This window comes from Scyliorhinus torazame, chromosome 7 (assembly GCF_047496885.1).
Source record: "Scyliorhinus torazame isolate Kashiwa2021f chromosome 7, sScyTor2.1, whole genome shotgun sequence".
Lineage (NCBI taxonomy): Eukaryota > Metazoa > Chordata > Chondrichthyes > Carcharhiniformes > Scyliorhinidae > Scyliorhinus > Scyliorhinus torazame.
In genome coordinates, this window is record NC_092713.1 from 128229267 (window position 1) to 128250779 (window position 21513).

The following is a 21513-nucleotide window of genomic DNA, read 5'->3' on the forward strand; positions in this document are numbered from 1 at the left end:
CGGGTCCGGCAAGCCCGGAGGGCCAAGGAGGCTCTCATCCTCATCTACTTCACGTAGGACGTGGCCGGACGTGGCCTCGTCCATCATTCCCCCACTACCACCTCTCCTTCTGTCTCCCCTCCCCCCTTCCCCTTCCCTCCCTTCACCATCATTCCCCCAGCCCTCTCATTTCCCACCCTCCCAGGGTCAGTGTAACATCACTACAGGGTGAGGGGACTGTGTCAGCACTGTCAGCGGGTCACGGTTGAGGGGAGGGAAGTGATGATAATCCACAGAGAGCTGAGCGCTGTTGCTCCTCATTCAATGCCATAGTCAGACCCCTGCCTGTCTCCTGTCTGCTGAGTGCTTGGTCACACCCATCACTTACAAGTGGTGTGCCAGGGTGGGAGGGGTGGTGGAGGGGTACGGGGCTGGTGATAGAGGAGTTCAGGACTTCAATGTCCAGGGAGATGGGGCATGGGATTGGTAGTCGGCATGAGATTGTGGCTTGGCCCGCATAGCAGAAGAAAGTGCCGTCATATTGGTTGAAGTCAACAGATTTGAATGACCTACATGAATATCCCCAACTGCCCCACTCTCCCCACCGCACACAGATCCCCTCCCATTCTTCCCCCAACACACTCTCCACCCAACCCCCTTACCCCGTACCCACCCCCCCCACCCCCCCCCCCCCCCCCCCCCCCCCGTGCCCTCTCAGTGATCCTCGACGTGATCTATCGCTGAATCTACGTGTGTGCCCAGGTTACACATCAGAGGTGGAGGCAGCCAGCTGCTTACGGCGTCCCATGGCTTTTGATGACCCTTGCAAGCTGATGCGCAATCAATTACTCTCGAGACAAGGTGAGTCATAACTAATAGGCTTTAATCTGCTAGAACTGTTCCCCAGCAGCTTCGATACAGAAAGTGAAGGCTGCTGGGACGGCATTGATTCTTATACTCCGCCTCTCAGGGCGGAGCTATGTACATCAGCCAATGGTAGACTCCTGGGTCTAGACAATGGTCATCCATCTCTCAGGTACCGCAATACCTGGTATTACCACACAAGCATCCTCTAGGGGTTTTAGGGCCAAAGGGCCCCAGTACACCTTCCGGTGGCATTGTACCAGGTGCTGACTAGACGTGCTGTTGCCAGGGGGCTGGAACTCGGGGGAGCTGGTGGCCACCGTCGCCACTCCGTAGGATGGCTCCTGGTGGTACCTTGCGTCCCCTCCTCCTGGTCGGTGCCCAAGAAGCCCCGGGGATCATCTCAGGATGGTGGGGCAGATGGATCGATCCCTGGCTGTCCCTGCGTCATCTGACTCTGCCAGCTCTCATCGCTACCCGATGTCTGCAACATGATGTTGGCACCATCGGCGATGCTCCTCAGTGACTGGGATATGCTCTGCAGTGCCCTGGCATTGCAAAGTTGAGACTAGGACATGCCCATCGCCCCTCATCAAGGTCCACCTGGTACTGGGTGACGTCCCTCAGCGACTGGGACATGCTGTGGAGGCACTCAGCCATGGCCGTTACTGACTGAGCTACGCCTTGGACACCTCCACTCATGCGGCCAATGTCGTGCACCAGGCTCTCCACTGCGGTCACCACCCTTTCAGTGTTGGCCTCGGTGCCACATATTGCTGGCGACATCTCCTGAACCCGTAGCCTTTGGGAATGTTCCAATCGGCTGTGGACCTGCTGGAGTGTTGCTGACATCCCCCTCTGAATCTCAAGGCCACACCCTATCGTCTGCATCAGCTCCAGGTAAACCTGCCCAGAGACTCAGCATCTGACTGGGACCCAGCTGGGTCCTGGGATCCAGCAGCACTCCGACTGCTATATTGCCTGTGCATTCCTGTTTCCACCTTACGCGCATTAGCAGCGATGTGGTGCTCACCAGAATGTGCCCCAGAAGCCAGACCACTACTGTCGCGCACCGAGGTGTGTGTCTCTGCGCTGATGGAGGGTGGAAATGACAGCTGTGCTGTGGTAATGGTGGCATCCTCGGTGCTGTCCTCCGAGGTGTTCTCTTGGGAGGCTGGGGGTCCACGTCGGATGGGCCGGCGCTCCGCGGCTGGAGATCCTGCAGAGAATGGACATGTGGTCAGTGGGGGGGATGGTCAGTCTGTATGGCATTAACAATTCAAATTTGACAGTTCATCTGGGTGGGGATTGGTGGATCCTCTCCTCTGCACCGTGCGCCGACCTCTACTGTGGTCACTGCTCTGACCTCGGCCACCCCCATAACCTCCAGGGCCTGTTTCTCAAAATGGGTGAGGACTCTGATGTCCAGAACCTTGCAGCCTGGCAGTTGTGGGCCAACTTCTCTTGCGGAGACACAGAGGCGACATCGTTAGCCACATGCGTAGTTCATTGCGGGGCTGGGGGGGGAGGGTTTGTGGGAGATGGGCCGTATGGGGGTGGGATGCGGAGTGTGGGTGCCACTGTCTGGGGCATGGAACGGAGCTGGACGCGGGTGGTGCCGGGCGCATTATCTTGGTTGGGGGGGGCGGTGTTGGAGAACTGAGGATTGGGGGTCCAGTGCAAACTCACCCGAATGACCCAATCGAGGTCGCTGACCTTGCGGCATTGGCTGCCGGTCCACCTGGTCACGCTCCCTGAGTTGACTGCCACTGTCACTTTCTGGCTGCCCTGTGGATGACCCTCCGAGACGCTCAGGGGGACAGGGCATGTGTCTGACCTTTACTGCTTCGAGTAATCTGTCCGGGTCTGCACCCCGAATCATGGGGCTGGTCGTCGCAGCAGCATGGCTGCGAGCTGAGTGGGGTTGGCTGTGCAGGATTGGTTTAAGTGTTGCTCAGCAGGGGGCTGGCGAGCGCGGTCTCAACGAATCATCTGGCGGTACCAAGATTTGTGGCGAGAAGCCTGTGGGACCTCGATAAGTGGACCACTCAACGTTCTAGCGCAGTGACGGTCTCGTTGGACTGAGCATCAGGAAGCTCGCGGCAGTTCCGGCTCGCTACCACACTTAGAAACATTTCCATTAAACCACATCCAATGTTTCTTTCCCTTTTATTTCCCCTTCTTTACCAGATTTAACATTTAAGTTACCAGCCCTATTTAACCCTCCTTCTCAACCATTTCTCTGTATATTTTACCATCCTTTAACCAATGAGATTACTGTTTGTTCCATTTGTCACCGGGGTCCCCGATACCCTGCTCCCATTGCTATGCGATCATCAGAAGCGAAGTGAGAGTGACTGCCATTGACATCAAGGCAGCATTTGACTGAGTGTGGCATCAAGGAACCCTAGCTAAACTGGGGTCAATGGGAATCAGGGGGGAAACTCTCCCCTGGTTGGAGTCATACCTGGCACAAAGGAAGATGGTTGTGGTGGTTGGAGGTCAATCATCTCAGCTCCAGGACATCACTGCAGGAGTTTCTGAGGGTAGTGTCCTCAGCCCAACCATCTCCAGCTGATTCATCAATGACCTGCCTTCCATCATAAAGTCAGAAGTGGGGATGTTTGCGGATGGCTGCACAATGTTGAGCACCATTCGCGACTCCTCAGATAATGAAGTAGTCCATGTCCAAATGCAGCAATACCTGGACAATATCCAGGCTTGTGCTGACATGTAGAAAGTTACATTCACGCCACACAAGTGCCAGGCAATGACCATCTCCTACAAGAGAGGATCTAACCACCATCCCTTGACATTTAATGGCATTAACATCACAGAATCAACATCCTGGGGGTTACCATTGATCAGAAATTCAACTGGACTAGCCACATTAATACGGTGGCTACTAGAGCAGGTCAAAGTAATTCACTTCCTGATCCCCAAAGCCTGTCCACCATCAACAAGGCACAAGTCAGGAGTGTAATGGGATACCCTCCACTTGCCTGGATGAGTGCAGCTCAAACAACACTCAAGAAGCTCAACACCATCCAGGACAAAGCAGCCTGCTTGATTGCTCCCCCTTCCACAACATTCAAACCCTCCATCATTGACGAACAATGGCAGCCATGTGTACCATCGACAAGATGCATTGCAGTAACTTCCTTCGACACCATCTACCTAACCCACGACCACTGTCATCTAGAAGGACAAGAGCAGCAGAGTAGCAGATACCTGGGAACCCCACCACCTGGAGGTTCCCCTCCAAGTCATTCACCACCCTGACTTGGAAATATATTGCCGTTCCTTCACTGTCGCTGGGGCAACACACTTGAACTTCCTCCCTAACAGCACAGTGGGTGTACCTACACCTGAAGGACTGGAGCAGTTCAGGAAGGCAACTCACCACCACCTTCTGAAGGGCAACTAGGGATGGGCAATAAATGCTGGCGAAGCCAGCGACGCTCACATCACATCAATAATTTTTTTTTAAATTCACATTTCCAGTAGCTTTGTGGGTAAAATAAAAGCTAAATGTGCAAGTCTAACCAATGGGACACAGTGCAAGATGCCCCACTCCAAAATCTGGCCCAGTGTCAGCGATGTATTGCTTAATAAAGAAGACAGTATTTGCATATTATGATAATGCAGTTTTAAGATCATTATAAGTATGTTATACAAAGTATTTAATGACCGGTCTTAATGTATTTGTCAGTTGTTTTAATATTCTTCATTACTTTTAGGCACAGTAGCCATAGACCTCCAAGATACAAGGTGTAGACCTCCAGCTGGTCCTACCTTGACCCTTCCATCAGGTGGAGGCAAAGAAAGTCGGAGGCCCAGTATTGCTCCTGTTTTAGAAGTAGCAGATGTTTCATCTATTCAAGGCTGTGACCTCCTAAGTGACCACTCAGAGGATGAAATGAATCATTCTGATGAGGAAGCAACATCAGCACCTGAGTAAGGTTCTACGAGTTCTGAAATGCGTGGTATCGTTTTACTACTTATTTTCAAATTAATGTTATTTAACCCAAGGCTAAATAAGATTCTTAAGGGAAATGGTGAGCTATGCACATGACATTTTGTCTGTTTACATATTGGATTGGTTAATATAAACTAATATTTGACATTCTCATGAAGGAAAAAGCATTGTGTAACTGACAAGTCTCTTTTTGCATACCACTATTTAAAAGATTTGGTCACTAATTCTTCCTCTGTTAATTCATAAACAGCTAATCTATTGCCTGGACATATTCAGTTCTACCATACCTTGAAACTATGTAAAAGGAGGTGTAACAAAGAAGAAATGTTGCATATTCTGTTTACAAATATCAAAAACACTTCAATTCATCAACTGCATTTGCAAATAAACATATACATATTCACATATAATTGGGCATGGTGCAATTTGTAGCGATTTGCGCATAATAATCATCAAAGATCTCTACATTGCATTAGTGATCAAAGTGTAGAATTGCTTCTAATTATTCATGTGCGCAAGGATCACCTCCCTTCAGCTTAGCAAGTTTACAACTGGATTACTTAAGCGCAGGCACAAATATTGGTTCGAGTCACAGTTTATTTTCCAGTTTTAAATGGTAGCATCTTGCGTCCATGTAATGGTCTCACTCAGAAAGATTGAATAGTTCCAGCCTTTCAGCGTTCTCACAAAAGGCATCAAAGCTATTATAGTCATTAGCTAAACTGTCAGACATGCTGGGGAGCTATGGTAAGGAAAGGTTTTCCTCTCAGGGAGTCTTGTTTCGCTCTGAACCAGTGACTTGACTGTGTCTTCAGCATCCTGATGAGCCATTTTCTCTTTTGATGTAGAAGCAAGGGAAACAACAGTTTGCACATTTAAGACAACGGGACAGATTGTTTTTATTTGTGAGTAACAGGTTGATTAACAATTTATTGTGAAGAAAAAATTGAGCACCTGACTTATGTTCTTATTGGGAGAAATTTGTTCTCTGCATCATTTCTCTCATTTTAACTCACTTTGGAATCACGCCTGGCTAGTATTACCCAAGGTCCATATTTGCTGCCAAAATAATGGCGAGCTTAATAAGCATAAATGCATAAATCGTCCAGTAACTTGTGCGGAAGAAGAGCTATTTCATAGGTCTCCAAAAGTTTGGGAGACAATATGTGCCACTCTACTGTTAGCCTCACAAAATCTCCCAGTGAGCTTCAAGAAAGTGAGGCATTTGCACATTCATTGTCAATTAAAAAGCTGCAGAAGGTTAGGACTTTGTAAGTAGATTTTTAATGCCAAGGGGCGAGATTCTCCAATAATGGGGCTCTCTCCTCACGCCCGTAAGAAAACGGGCCCGAATCACTCTGGACTTTTTTCTAGAAAGTCCGGGGTGATTCTCCGTTTTTAAGGGGGCTAGCAGGGCCCCGGAGTGCTCCACGCAGCTCCGGCTGCCAATACAGGACCCTGCACTTCTGGCCACATGTCCGCACATGCGCGCGGCGGCCGCCTGCAGTGCCGGCCCCACGCGACATGGTGGACCAATACAGCGGGCCAGCGCCGAAGAAGTAGGCCCCCCCCTCCCAGATCACGCGCTCCCGCCGATTGGTGGCCCCGATCGTGGACCTGGCCGTCGTGGAGGCCCCCCCCCGGTGACGGATCCTCCCGCCCCACCCCCACCAAGACGGCCACTGCAGCCACAACTCCGAACTCCCGTGAACCATGAGTGAACCATACCAGGAACTCAGCCGGTTGTCTGCAGAGAATCGCCGTGGGGGCCTCTTTCAACGGCCCCCAGCCGGCGCCGCGTCGACTGCGTGCGCGCGCGACTGGTGGCAATTATCTGGTTGGCAGAGAATCGTGGGAAGGTGTCGCGGGTCCGATGTCCTATTCTCCATCCCCGCGCCAGGCGCGATTGCGGCGCGGAGGCTCGGAGAAACCCGGCAAAGATTTCAGCTCCTGCGTTGTCAACTTCCATTTTAATATTTTATTTTTGTTCTTAATTGAATCTTTCCATACCTTCTTTGACTCCAATTCACTTGTTTTCCTTCTCTGTTGCTGTTTCTTTTTCGATCCTGAAATCTCATTGGTAAAGGTAAAAATTATTTTAAAACTATGACTGGTTACCTGCTGGAGGAAATAGTTTTTCCCTACTTGCTTTATCAGAGCCCTTTGTACTTTTAAATACTTCTACCAGGTCACCCCTGCCATGATATTCAAACACACATCACAACACACACATCATGATAGACAGACCGACAGACCAATTAGCACACATAACACGACAGCCAATCACAGACAAGAGCAGACACAGTATAAGACAAGAAACACAACACCTCCTGGTCAGTCCATCTGGAGACAGGAAAAGGCCAGGACCTCATTAACAAGACACTCACACGGTCACCACGTGCTGAGTACCAAGTCAGATGTGTAAATAACTAGTTAGAATAAAACTGCGTTGTACCAATCGCAACCGTGTTGGTTCGTCTGTACCTCAGAGCACCCAGCACCACACGGTACCAGTGAGTGAATCGATACTTACCGGCAAATCTGCCATCCTGAGCCATGGACACCCACAACAAACCGCAGCCGTTGCAAGTCGCTGGGAACCTGGGCACCAATTGAAAGCTCTTCAAGCAGCGATTCAAACTGTTCATGCGAGCCAACGAAAAACAGGGCGCCTTGGACGAAACAAAGATTGCCTTGCTCCTCACTACCGTATACAACTCCTTGGTGTTCGCGGAAGGCGAGAACAAATCTAAATAGGACACGGTCCTCCTCAAGCTCGACCAGCACTTCAACGTTGAGATCAATGAAAGCTTTGAGAGGTATATCTCTCAGCAGCGCCTACAAGGTAAGGATGAGCTCTTTCAGCCCTTCCTGACGCCCCTCCGCATACTCGCGCAGTCCTGCGGTTACAGCACCACCTCAGAGTCCATGATCCAGGACCAGATCGTTTTTGGCGTTGCCTCCAGTGGCCTACGCCAGCAGCTTCTAAAAGTTAAAGGCCTGACCTTAGCATCTGCAGTTGAAGCCTGTGTCCTGCATGAAAATGCGACCAGCCGCTATGCCCAATTTCAGGCGACCGAATCGGCACGGAGGGGGTCCCAGGCGATCGAATCGGCAAGCCAGGCCGCCCACGAGGCCGAACGCACCAGGCAATCGAGTTTCTCCCGGCCCGCGGCACGGACGAGGGCGGCCGTTTCCTACGGCAACACTGAGGGACGTGCTGCGCAGGCGCGCCCGACGCAAGACCGAACTGCGCATGCGCAGTGGCGTAACAAACGCCATGACGTCATGACGTGCGGCAACTGTGGAGCTGCACATTTAAAAGGGCAATGTCCTGCAAAAACCCGACAATGCCTACGCTGTGGCAAGATGGGCCACTACGCTGCCTACTGTCGAGCGGCTCAACCTGTGGATCTTCCACATCTCCGACAACCTCGACACGTGCGGACCATCCAGCCTCCACATCACGACATCCAAACCGACGACACAGATGACCAAGGCGCCTTCCGGGTTGCGGTCATTGATGTGAACCGGGTCAACCCATCAATCCGGCCGATGAATGGAGTGCCACCCTGACGGTCAACCGATCGCCGATCACTTTCCGCCTTGACACTGGCGCCTCCGCCAACCTCATAGCATGGTCAGCATTCTATACCATGAAGGTCAGACCACCAATCCAGCCATCCCGGTGCAAGGTGGTCGACTACAACGGGAACGTTATCCCGGCCATGGGATCCTGCCAGCTCCAGGTGACACACAAAACACACACGGCCACACTCTCGTTCGAGATAGTTGGCTCATCAAAGGACTCCCTGCTGGGCGCACAGGCATGTAAGACTCTCCACCTTGTGCAACAAATTCTCCCTCTCTCTCTCCAGATGGCACGTCTGACTTCCCGGATGCAGAGTTCAACGCACAGCTCCAATCGCTCCTCGCCCACAACCAGGAGGCATTCGAAGGCATGGGAACACTGCCATACACCTACCGAATTCGCCTCAAACCGGACGCCATCCCGGTCGTTCACGCACCTCGCAGCGTTCCTGCGGCACTTAAAGACCGCCTCAAGCTGTAGCTGCAGGACCTCCAGGACCAAGGGGTCCTATCCAGGGTCACGGAGCCCACGCCATGGGTCAGCTGCATGGTGTGTGTCAAGAAGCCCTCTGGCGAGCTCCGCATCTGTATAGCCACATCTGCCCCACATCCTGACTACTGCTAGGGGTCCTGTACATAACTCCCATCAGAGTCTTATTACCTTTGCAATTCCTCAACTCTACCCACAGAGATTCTATGCCTTCTGATCCTATATCATTCCTTGCTATCGATTTAACTTCATTTCTTACTAACAATGCCATCCCGCCCCCTTTGCTCATCTGCCTGTCCTTTCAATAGGATACATATCATTGGATATTTAGATCCAAGCCCTGATCCCCCTGCAGCCACATCTCTGTGAAGCCCACAACATCGTACCAGCCAATTTCAATGTGTGCAACAAGCTCATCTACCTTGTTCCGTATATTGCGCGCATTTAGGTACAACACCCTCAATACTGCATTGACCATCTCCCTTCTCACACTTGTCAACTTTTTGCTCTGACTGAAAGTGATGTTATATATATATAGAACATACAGTGCTGAAGGAGGCCATTCAGCCCATCGAGTCTGCACCGACCCAATTAAGTCCTTACTTCCACCCTACACCCATAACCCCTCCTAACCTTTTTTTGGACACTCAGGGCAATTTCGCAAGGCCAGTCCATCTAACCTGCAAGTCTTTGGACTGTGGGAGGAAACCGGGGCACCCGGAGGAAACCACGCAGATACGGGGAGAACGTGCAGACTCCACACAGACAGTGACCCAGCGGGGAATCGAACCTGGGACCCTGGTGCTGTGAAGCCAAGCCACAGTGCTAGCCACGTGTGCCATCATGCTGCCTATGTTGTTTTATTATTTTGGTTCTCTATTTCCCCTTCAGTTATTCCACCTTCTAAGCTGACATTCTGGTTCCCACCCCCCCTGCCATAGTAGTTTAAATCCTCTCGAGTGACTCTCGCAAACCTCCCAGCCAGGATATCGGTGCCCCTCCAGTTTCGACGCAACCCGTCCTTCTTGTACAGGTCCCACCTGCCCCGGAAGAGATCCCAATGGTCCAGAAATCTGAAACCCTCCCACCTACACCACCAGTTTAGCCACGTGTTTAGCTGCACTATCCTCCTATTTCTAGCCTAACTGGCACGTGGCACGGAGTAATCCTGAGATTACAACCCAGAGGCCCTACTTGTTAGCTTACTGCCTAACTCCCTGAACTCCTTCTGCAGGACCTCATCATTCTTCCTGCCTATGCCAGAAGAAAGCAAACAAAACAAAAAGAAAAAAGGCACCTCATCCCATTCTGCACCGAATTAGCACACTGTTCTAAATTACCCCAAGTTCCAATCCCCACTCTGGCTGTCTCACTGACCCAGGCTGTCAAGAACTTCACTTGCGCAAATTCTCTGAAACTGACTCTTTCATTTGAATATTTTTTTAAATCTCTTTGCAGAGCAAACTTTAAACCTAATTGTGTTATGACCACTATTAACCAGATGTTCTCCAAGTGGAACAGCCTCCAGTTGTTCTAAACATTCTCCATAACTAGATGCAGCAGTGCTTTAATCCTTATTGTCCGAGCAACATATTTAGAAAGTTTTCTTGAAGACATTGTCGGAATTCTTAACCCTTACTATCTTTTAGTCTTTCTTCCCCCTGATTTATATTAGGATAAATTCATTCTCCTACTTTTACTGTACTCTTACTAGGTACTGGGGTAACGGATATCACTGAACAGATGCAGGCCATTTTGTGAGTGGGAACAGATATCATGGTTTATATCGGAACCAATTAGGAAAAGTGTGAGGTTCTTCAGGCAGAGTTTAAAGTGTTAGCAAAAAAAATGAAAGCACAGGACCTTACAAGGGATCATTTCTGGATTACTCCTGGTGCCATGTGCTAATGAGTACAGAAACAGGATGATAGCGCAGGTGAGTGTGTGGCCAGAGAAGTGGTGCTGGAAGAAGCACTTCAGATTCTTGGGGGGGATTGGTTCAATTCTGGGGAAGATGGGCCTTTACAAGTCAGTCGTCTTGTATCTGAACAGGGCTGAGACCAATAAGTACAGTTAAGTCTGATGAGCTAGTAATGCACACATTTCCTCTCAAAGTTATGATGGAGGGGTCCTTTCGTTAGAGTTAAAGAACAGTAAAAGAATTGGTACATTGCTGGATGTTTACTATAAATTTCCAAATAATAGGAATGGAAATTGAGGGGCAAATCTATAGGAAAGAATAATAAGAGGACATTTCTACACTACATTGCTAAGTGTTCTTGTGTTTCTCTATATAGCTGAGTCTCCCCTGTCGCCATGGATTTTCTTCTGAGTGCACTCCCTTGAGTTGTTTCTCTCATTGGATAATCCTTGAAAGAAACATATCTGATTCTTTTTAAAAAGTGAACTAAACTTAGTGGCTAATGGTTAACACAGTAAACATGCTCTGAAACAATTCCTGTAAAGTATATCAGAAGAATCTTACTTGCAGCATGTATTTTAAGTATCAGTATTGTGCTGCACATAAGAGGCAGTATTATCTACCTGGGCTTGAAGATGAAGGGGAGCATGTGTTGTTTATTCACTTATGTTTAGCACATTGGCACATACAACATATTCCTGGAAAAACTAATGGGCTGAGAAATGCTTTGGATTCCCAATTTAAAAATGACTGTCATTATATGTTGTAGGTATGTTAAAGGATACCCTCCAAACTCGCCTTACATTGGAAGCTCTCCAACGTTGTGCCACCTGCTGCCAGAGAAAGTCCCATTCTGCTGTCTCAGATTAGATAAGGTATGAATTCAGGTATTGTTTCTAATTTCTGCCAAGTATTATGATCCCAGTTAATGTAACTGGACGGGAAGATCTCAGAATGGAACCCCAGCTCAAAAGACCTTAACTTTTATTTATCTTTATCAGAGATGGAGGAACAGAGACACAGAACCGCTCATTATTTTTAATAATAATACAAAATATTATTAAACATTAAAAAATAGATTAGAATACAGTACTCCTTTACTCCTCTCTCTCTCTCTCTCTCTCTCTCTCTCTCTCTCTCTCTCTCCCCCCCCCCCCCCCCAGGTTAACAAGTACACATAGGTTTTAAGATTAACACGGAATGCACAGTACATTTGAAGCAACAAAGATCTCATTTGCTCACAAAATCCTTTTTTAAAACACAGATCTGCTGTGGTCAAACACACGCTCCAGTCTGAATCCAAGTTAGTGTCTGTGGATTTCTGCTCAGAATTAGAATTCCCCCAGGTGATTGTCACATGAGAGTTTCCAGGCTCCATTCCCAAAAACACGTTTTAAAACTTTCGCTGTAAATAGATTTTCCATTAGCAGGTTGCATTCTGAAATCCGCTTCACGTTTTCCAAAGGACTCTTTTGAACAGAGCTTCCGCTTCACCTCAACCAGCAAATTCACTCCAGGATTTTACACTGACCCATTTAGGATTTTTTTGTCTTGACTGACTTCCACTGTGAACACAAACTCTAATAGCCAGCCAATACTGTCTTCCTAATAGCTTTAAAATTTATTTTGCAGACTGTAGTAAGACATTCCAAACTTTAGGATTACTTTATAAATTTTAGGATTACATTAGGAACCTTTATAAACCTAGCTTCTCAGCAACCAACCCTTCCTTAGCTTTTCCTGTGCTACCCATGAACATTATCCTGTTCTGTCTCCATGTTTATAGAACCGATTGTCCTTTTAATTCTTCTGGAGCTTGCCTTCTTGCATTTTATTGCTTTGAGCAGAGTTATGAGAGCAGCCTTCTCACCCTCGCCCTGTTTCCAACTGCTATTAGCAGAGATGTGAGAGATGTTCCCTTTCTCCAGCAGTCTATCTGCACTAACTCCCCTGACTTCCAGTTAAAACTAAAGGACAAAGGCAAGTTTGTTTTCCTTACAAGGGCTTCTACTTGCCAAGCAACGATATTTACTTTTCACATCACAGCTCCTTCCATCACAATTGGAATTTAACTAACCACCACATATACAACACCTTTGTCTAGCATTAATCTAACTGTATGTCCGTTGCAGGCACAGAAACATTAAATTAAACCCATCTAAACCTACACCTTATTCCTAATATTTACCAATATATATATATAAATCCCTTCAAACTACTTTAGTTTTCCAAACAGAAGCCATTGGTGGAACATATTTATTTAATGAATAGGGCATCAAGAACATTTTTCTCAAGAAATGTTTTCAATGGAATCATTCGCAAAGTCATAGGTACATGCTAATTTGAAATAGTCAGAAAATCAAAATTTTCTGCGATCTCACAATTTATCCACTATGGTTAACAATTCAGCAACAAGTAGAAATGCTGTAGATTGCGATGTATAATTTAGCCCACTGTATAAGATGAATTACCCCATTTTCTTGGCACCAGAATTCTTGCTGAGGCCTATGTTTGAAGTAGAAGTCAATTCCTCTCCCAACATCCTGCTAAGAAATGCTATACTCATATTAGGAGTTCGCTTCAATCTTTCTCCTCAGGAATGCATATTTTATTCTCCTTTATAAGTCAATGCATGGGATCAAGCAGGCAATACAGGCTGTGTTACCAAGAAGATGCACGGGAGTTTAAAACATAAATGTGTGCCCTGGCAAAAAGAATGAAGCACAAAGCTGGCTTTGAGCTAAAGGTCACCACATTTGCTAACTCGTCAAATGAGGATATTTGGTAATAGTGAGAAACTGGTGTAAGAAAAGGAAGAAGAAATCAGCCCTGAAGAAGATGCCAAAGACCAAATAGACCAGAAGAACACAACCCAGCCACTGGCCTGACCTTGAGAAGCATTTGTTGGAACAGATCCTCAATAACTGTCAGAATTGTTACATCATCACCAAAAATGCAACGTGTGTATCTGCACTCAAGTGCATTCAAATCCATAACCTAGCGAAGGTTTTGGAGAAACAGCTAGCTGGTGTAGCCACTTTATAGAACACAAATGCCTCGTGTTACTGCAGAAGACCAAGGTTTCTTGTAAATTACCGAAAAGCCTTAATGCCAAATTTACCAGTTTCCAGCAATACATCATCACAAAGCAAAAACAAGTGTACCCATTATGTTAAATCAGCAACATGGATGAATTGGTTTTTAAGTTGTTTTGATTCTGGTTATCCTTGAAGAATTAATTAATTCAATAAAATGTGTAACATTGATTTAATTTGAATTACCAGTCTTATGTTTTTATTGTCACATTTCAAATTGGTGACCACCAAACCAATTTCACATTTTATGAATTGACCTCAATTTTTGGAAGGATTTTGAGGCTTCAAAGGTTGACTTTCAAGCTGCAATCTATGGTAATCATTTTTTATTTGCCACCCACTTAGACCCTTACATAAGGAGATAAGATTTCTGTATTAGATTGGTGCACTGGTAAATAGAATTAAATAATTTTAAAATAACCTCTTCTACATTTGTGACTAAATATTGTTTGGAATAACAAAAATCGTTTTAAGGGATATGTATTTGTACTGGAAAACATTATAAATAAAGTATAGTTTTAAGTGGGTTTGTTTCAAAGTTTCTGTGCTTGTTCAGTAAGAAAGACCAAGCTGAGAAGAAGGTTGAGAGGGGCGGCATGGTGGCACAGTCATTAGCACTGGTGCCTATGGCGCTGAGGACCTGGGTTCGTTCCCGGCCCCGGGTCACTGTGTGGAGTTTGCACATTCTCCCCGTGTCTGCATGGTTTCACCCCCACAACCCAAATATGTGCAGGTTAGGTGGATTGGCCATGCCAAATTGCCCTTCATTGGAAAAAAATAATTGGGTACTCTAAATTAATTTTTTTTTAAATAAACAAAAAGGAGAAGAAGGCTGAGATGCCAGAAAGATAGCTGAAGTGATTTTCAGGTTTGTGAATTTTTACTACGGCCCGTGGAAGGTGGGTTGAATTAACTATGGATATTGGTAGCTAGATCTCAGAGCTTGTGTAAAAGCAGTTCAGACAAAGGAAACCTAAAATGGGGTGATGTAAAATCTTGAGCTGGATGTGCACTTAAAATGGAGCAGAATCTCTGTTTGAAAGAGTAAAATCTGGATTAGATTTCGGAATGCAAACCGCTAAGGAAAAGCATTATTATTATGAGAGATTATTTTAAAGCATGTTTTTGGGAATGGAGATGTAAACTTTCATGTGACAATCATCTGGGTGATTCTGAGGAGAAAATCACAGACATTAACTTGGATTCAGAGCACAGTGCATGAATTTTATCACCATCATCTGGTGTGCTTAAAATAGGCTTTGTGTTAATGAGACTAGTGTAGATTAAGATGTACTTTGTAGTCATTATCAATCCTAAAACACATGGTTAACTGTTAAACTGAAGGGTATTGTACCACAGTCCAATTTTTTTTGTGTTTAATAAATGTCTTTTTCTTGTTGTTAAAACTAACGAGTGATCCTGTGACTCTGTCCACATTTTACAAAAAAAAAGTAAAAGGTACCATCTTTTGAGCCAGGATTCAATTTTGGAATCTTTCCATCCAGTTATAAAATCAAAATAGATTGTATCAATATACCAAATATTCCAAGAGCATGTCAACCAGATGTTTTTTCAAAGTGTGAGTAACAACATTCACAGATAATAGGCTACTTCCATTCCTGTGGCACAGGAACTAGATGATTACTCCTTGTGAGTCCTTATCAAAGTGTAAACAAAGTGTAAATTCTGGATGGTACGCAGTTGATTTAAATTGTTTTATTCCTAAGCTATCCATAACTTCTTTGTATAACCTTGAGGTAAAATTTGATCCTTGATCCGATTGTATTTCTGTGGGTAGTCCATATCTAGTAAAGAATTGAAGTAACTCCTCCACAATCTTTGTAGCTGTAATATTAAGTACTGGAATGGCCTCTGGAAACCTAGTAGACACATCCATCATCATCAAAGGCTGTTGAATCCCACTTTTTGTTTTCGGTAGTGGTCCTACGCAATCAATTAGGACCTTTGTAAAAGGTTCCTCAAATGCTAGAATGGGTATTAAGGACGCTGGTTTTATCACTGCTTGAGGTTTCCCTATCACTTGACATGTGTGACATGATTGACAAAATTTAACTACATCTTTATGTAGTCCAGGCCAATAAAAATGTTTCTGGATTTTAGCTTGAGTTTTTCTCATTCCCAAATGACCTTCCACTGGTACCTCATGTGCAATTCGCAACACCTCCTTTCTATACCCTACCGGCAATACTACTTGATGAACGTCTGCCCACTTTTCATCTGCCTGCATATGTAAAGGTCTCCATTTTCTCATCAAGATATCACTTTTACGGTAATAACATTCTGGTATACACTCAGATTCCTCTTCCGTATATGCTTTCTGATACATCCGTTTTATTTTTATATCTTTCTGTTGTAACTCCACCAATTTTCCTGAACTAAAAATATCCGCCCATCCTCCACCTGTACTTGTTCTGTTTCAGCCATCTGATCAAAAATCGTTTCTGATAATTGCACTTCAACTTCATCTTCGCTCTTTGATTTCTTCTCTTGTCTTAACCTGTGACTTTGCGACCTTGTTACCACACAATCCGGAAAAATCCCAGGATATTTGTCCTTCAACACTTCAGTTGTCTGATTTTCCACTGGCTTATCAACCACAGTAGGCATCAATCCCACTTGCGATTCAGCTATATCATTACCCAAGATAAACTGTATTCCTGGACAAGATAGTTTCTCTATTACTCCTATTACCACTTCACCACTCTTCACTGGACTTTCCAACCTCACCTTAGATAATGGAACGCTACTCCTCTCATTGAATTACATATTACCACCTTTTCTGGCAACATTTTTCCCAACCTACATAACTCCTCATCTCTGACCATTAAAGATTGACTAGCTCCCGTATCTCTTAAAATTGTGACTTCTTTACCTGCTCCTCCTGATACACATGTGTAAACTTTACCCACACAAGTAAATTCTTTAAAGACATCTGGCACCTTCTTATCAATCACCACTTGATCAGGCTGTGCAATGTTTTGCACCTCCTTCGCTTCACTTGGGCTTTCCTTTACCACTTTAACGAACGCCACTGTCTTATCCTGTTTTACCACATCAGCCTTCCCAGTGCTTTTCTTCAACCACCAACACTGCGACTTTTCATGGCCTAGTTTATTACACTGAAAACATTTGAAACGTTTCATTTCTTTTCCACCCTCCTGGATTTCTTTTTTAATCTGAGGTACACTCTCTTTATTATCTCCCATCAGATCACCTTTACCTCTACCACTTGAGTATTTCTCATGTCCCCAGTTTCTATCCCTCACAGGCTGAAACTGATGTCTGAAAGTAAGCTTTGATTTATGAACTAATTCATAATCATCTGCTATTTCTGCTGCTAATCTCGCAGTTTTAACCCTCTGTTCTTCGACATGAGTTCTCACTACATCAGGAATGGAATTTTTAAACTCCTCCGAAAGTATAATTTCTCTGAGAGCTTCATACGTTTGGTCTATTTTGAAAGCCCTTACCCACCTATCAAAATTACTCTGTTTGATCCTTTCAAACTCCATGTATGTTTGACCAAATTCTTTCCTTAAATTTCTGAACCTTCGTCTGTAGGCTTCAGGCACTAGTTCATATGCAGCTAAGATGGATTTTTTCACCTCCTCATACGTCCCAGATACCTCCTCGGGTAATGATGCAACCACTTCACTAGCCCTACCTACCAGCTTTGTTTGAATCAGTAATACCAACATGTCCTGTGGCCATTTCATTTGTTCAGACACCTTCTCAAATTAAATGAAAAATGTTTCTACCTCCTTCTCGTCAAACCTTGACAATGCTTGGACATATTTAATTAGATCCCCACCATGCCTTCGACTTTGACGCTCTTTCTCACTATCCTCATCACTATCTTCCAACTGTACGTTTCCCTTTATGCCTGCCAATTTTAACTGACTGTCATGTTTCATGGCCATTTTCTGAAGTTCAAACTCTCTCTCTTTATCTTTTTCCCTGATCTGTATCTCCCTTTAATCTTTCTTTCTCCTCTCTATCTCTTTCGTATTCAAGCTGTTTTAATTCTTTCTCATCTTCCATTTGTTTAAGTTGTAACTGAATTTTTGCCATTTCCAATGAGTCAAACTGTATCTCAGGCAACTTTAAATGCTTAGCCACCGGCATAATTATCTCAGCTTTTCGCAGTTTGTCAGGTAATGTTAACTGCAATGTTTTTGCCAAATCTAACAGTCTGCTTTTAGTCTCTGTCCGTAAGGTACTGCGTGTGACCGTCTCCACCCCGAATAACTTCAGAGCCTCTGAAAGAGCCATTGTCCACAACACACTCCCTACTTAAACTCGAATACCTCATCTGAAAAGCAACCTCAATATGTTCACCTTTCACTATCTTTAAGTTCACTAAGCCAATCCAATAAATAGAATTTTATCCCCCTCGAGCCCCCAATTGTTATGGGTCAGGGTTTAGAGAATCCCAAAGTGTATCATGGAGTTCACCTGACCCACAACTTTTAATAGATTGTGGTATGGGAGCTCACGGCTCACTCTACAGGTATGGTACAGCAGAAATGGACCAGTATTTTTTTAAACTAAACAATATTTATTCTATGAATTCAAGTTAACTTTTTCAAAACAAACAGTGAATATCTTAGCAACCATTAATTCAAATATAACCACCAAAGTTGCAAAGTCACAGGTTAAGACAAGAGGAGAAATCGAAGAGTGAAGATAAAGTTGAAGTGAAATTATCAGAAACGATTTTTGATCAGATGGTTGAAAAAGAACAAGGACAGGTGGAGGATGAGGCGGATATTTTTAGTTCAGGAAAATTGGCGGCGTTACAACAGAAAGATGTAAAAATAAAACAGATGTATCAGAAAGCATATACGGAAGAGTAATCTGAGTGGATACCAGAGTGTTATTACCGTAAAAGTGATCTCTTGATGAGAAAATGGAAACCTTTACATATGCAGGCGGATGAAAAGTGGGCAGAAGTTCATCAAGTAGTATTGCCGATAGGGTGTAGAAAGGAGGTGTTGCGAGTTGCACCTGAGGTGCCAGTGGGAGGTCATTTGGGAATAAGGAAAACTCAAGGTAAAATCCAGAAACATTTTTATTGGCCTGGACTACATAAAGATGTAGTTAAATTTTGTCAATCATATCACACATGTCAAGTGATAGGGAAACCTCAAGCAGTGATAAAACCAGCGCCCTTAATACCCATTCCAGCATTTGAGGAACCTTTTACAAGGGTCCAAATTCACGACCGCTTCCTAAAACGAAAAATGGGAATCAATATCTTTTGACAATAATGGATGTGTTTACTTAGTTTCCAGAGGCCATTCAGGTACGTAATATTACAGCTAAAATGATTGTGGAGGAGTTACTTAAATTCTTTACTCAATATGGAGTACCCACAGAAATACAATCGGATCAAGGATCAAATTTTACCTCAAGGTTATTCAAAGAGGTTATGGATAGCTTAGGAATAAAACAATTTAAATCAACTGCGTACCATCCAGAATCGCAGGGAGCATCAGAAAGGTGGCATTAGACATTAAAGATAATGTTGAGGGCTTATTGTCAAGATAATCCAGAGGATTGGGATAAAGGAATTCCATTCGTACTGTTTGCAATTAGTGATGCACCTAATGAGTCAACCAAATTCAGTCCTTTTGAACTAACTTTTGGTCATGAGGTAAGAGGACCACTTAAATTGATTAAGGAAAAATTGGTGGGTGAGAAATCGGAAATTACACTATTGGATTACGTGTCAAATGTTAGGGAACAATTAAATAGAGCAGGTGACTTGGCTAGACAACATTTAAAGTTGCACAAAATGTGATGAAACGGGTAGCGGATAAGAAATCCAAAGTTCGTAGTTTTGCCAGTGGGGATAGGGTTTTAGTATTGTTACCAGTGGTAGGTGAACCTTTAAAAGCAAGGTTTTGTGGACCTCATCAGATTGAAAGGAAATTAAGTGAGGTGAATTATGTGGTTAAAAACACCAGATCGAAGGAAGACTCACTGAGTGTGTCATGTGAATATGCTTAAAAGATACTTTGAAAGGGAAGGAGAGAAAAGGGAGGAGGTTTTAATGATTTTAACTCAAAGTGACAAACCAAATCCAGATGACTGTGAATTTGACATACCTCAAATTAAATTGGAAAACAAAGGTGTTTTTAACAATTGGGATAAATTGTTGAGTTACCTTGCAGAGGAAAAACAGACTGACCTGAAAGAGTTATTGATATCACATGGGCAGGTTTGTAGAGATAAATTGGGAAGTACTAAAATGGCTATACCAGGGGTGTCATTCTCCTACCCCCCACCGGGTCGGAGAATGGCCGTTGGCCGCCGTGAATCCCGCCCCCGCCGAAGTCTCCGGTACCAGAGATTGGGAGGGGGCGGGAATCGGGCCGCGCCGGTTGGCGCGACCCCCCGTTCAATTCTCCGGCCCGGATGGGCCGAAGTCCCGCCCAGAAATTGCCTGTCCCGCCGGCGTAAATCAAAGCTGGTATTTACCGGCGGGACCAGGCGGCGTGGGTGGGCTCCGGGGTCCTGGGGGGCGCGCGGGGCGATCTGACCCCATGGGGTGCCCCCACTGTGGCCTGGCCCGCGATAGGGGCCCACCGATCCGCAGGCGGACCTGTGCCGTGGGGGCACTCTTTTCCTTCCGCCTCCGCCACGGCCTCCACCATGGCGGAGGCGGAAGAGACTCTCCCCACTGCGCATGCGCGGGAAACTGTCGGCGGCCGCTGATGCTCCCGCGCATGCGCCGCATTTCCACGCCAGCTGGCGGGGCACCAAACGCCATTTCCGCCAGCTGGTGGGGCGGAAATCCCTCCGGCGCCGGCCTAGCCCCTCAATGTTGGGGCTCGGCCCCCAAAGATGCGGAGCATTCCGCACCTTTGGGCTGGCGCGATGCCCAACTGATTGGCGCCGTTTTTGGCGCCAGTCGGCGGACATCGCGCCGTTGGGGCAGAATTTCGCCCATGATGTAGATGTGGGAAATGCTGTTCCAATCAAACAACATCCATATCGACTTAATCCTTTAAAATTGGCACAGGTTAACAAAGAGATTGAGAGTATGCTCAAAAATGGCATAATTGAAGTGGGTTGCAGCCAATGTAGCTCACCCATAGTGATGGTGCCTAAACCAGATGGTACCCAACGATTGTGTGTGGACTCTAGAAAGGTTAATGCAGTTACAAGAACGGACTCTTATCCTATCCCACATTTGGAGGATTGCATTGAGAAAGTGGGACAATCAGCTTTTATTTCCAAATTGGATTTACTTAACGTTTACTGGCAGGTACCTTTATCCGAAAGGGAGAAGGTGATTTCAGCTTTTGTGACTCCAGATGGTATATACCAATTCAAAGTTATGCTATTTGGCATGAAAACCACGGCAACAGCCACGTTTCAACGGCTAACTAACAAAGTTGTTTCAGGATTACCCAATTGTGCAGTATACATCGACGATCTGGTAATTTTCAGCCAGACATGGAAAGAACATTTAAAACATCTGATGGAGTTATTCGATCGACTTCAGGAGGCGGGTTTGGTGATAAACCTAGCCAAAAGTGAATTTGGAAAAGCCCAAGTCACTTTC

The 21513-nt window shown here is 45.5% G+C and overlaps 1 protein-coding gene across 1 annotated transcript in view; it reads left to right on the top strand.

Moving 5' to 3' along the window:
• The window catches only part of kcnt2a (potassium channel, subfamily T, member 2a), a 939304-nt gene that overhangs the window by 410471 nt on the left and 507320 nt on the right, over positions 1 to 21513 (top strand). Inside the window, exons 20-21 of the mRNA XM_072512908.1 lie at positions 4584 to 4800; positions 11594 to 11699. Of these exons, the coding sequence (XP_072369009.1) occupies positions 4584 to 4800; positions 11594 to 11699 (323 nt within the window). The remainder of the gene's footprint in view (positions 1 to 4583; positions 4801 to 11593; positions 11700 to 21513) is intronic.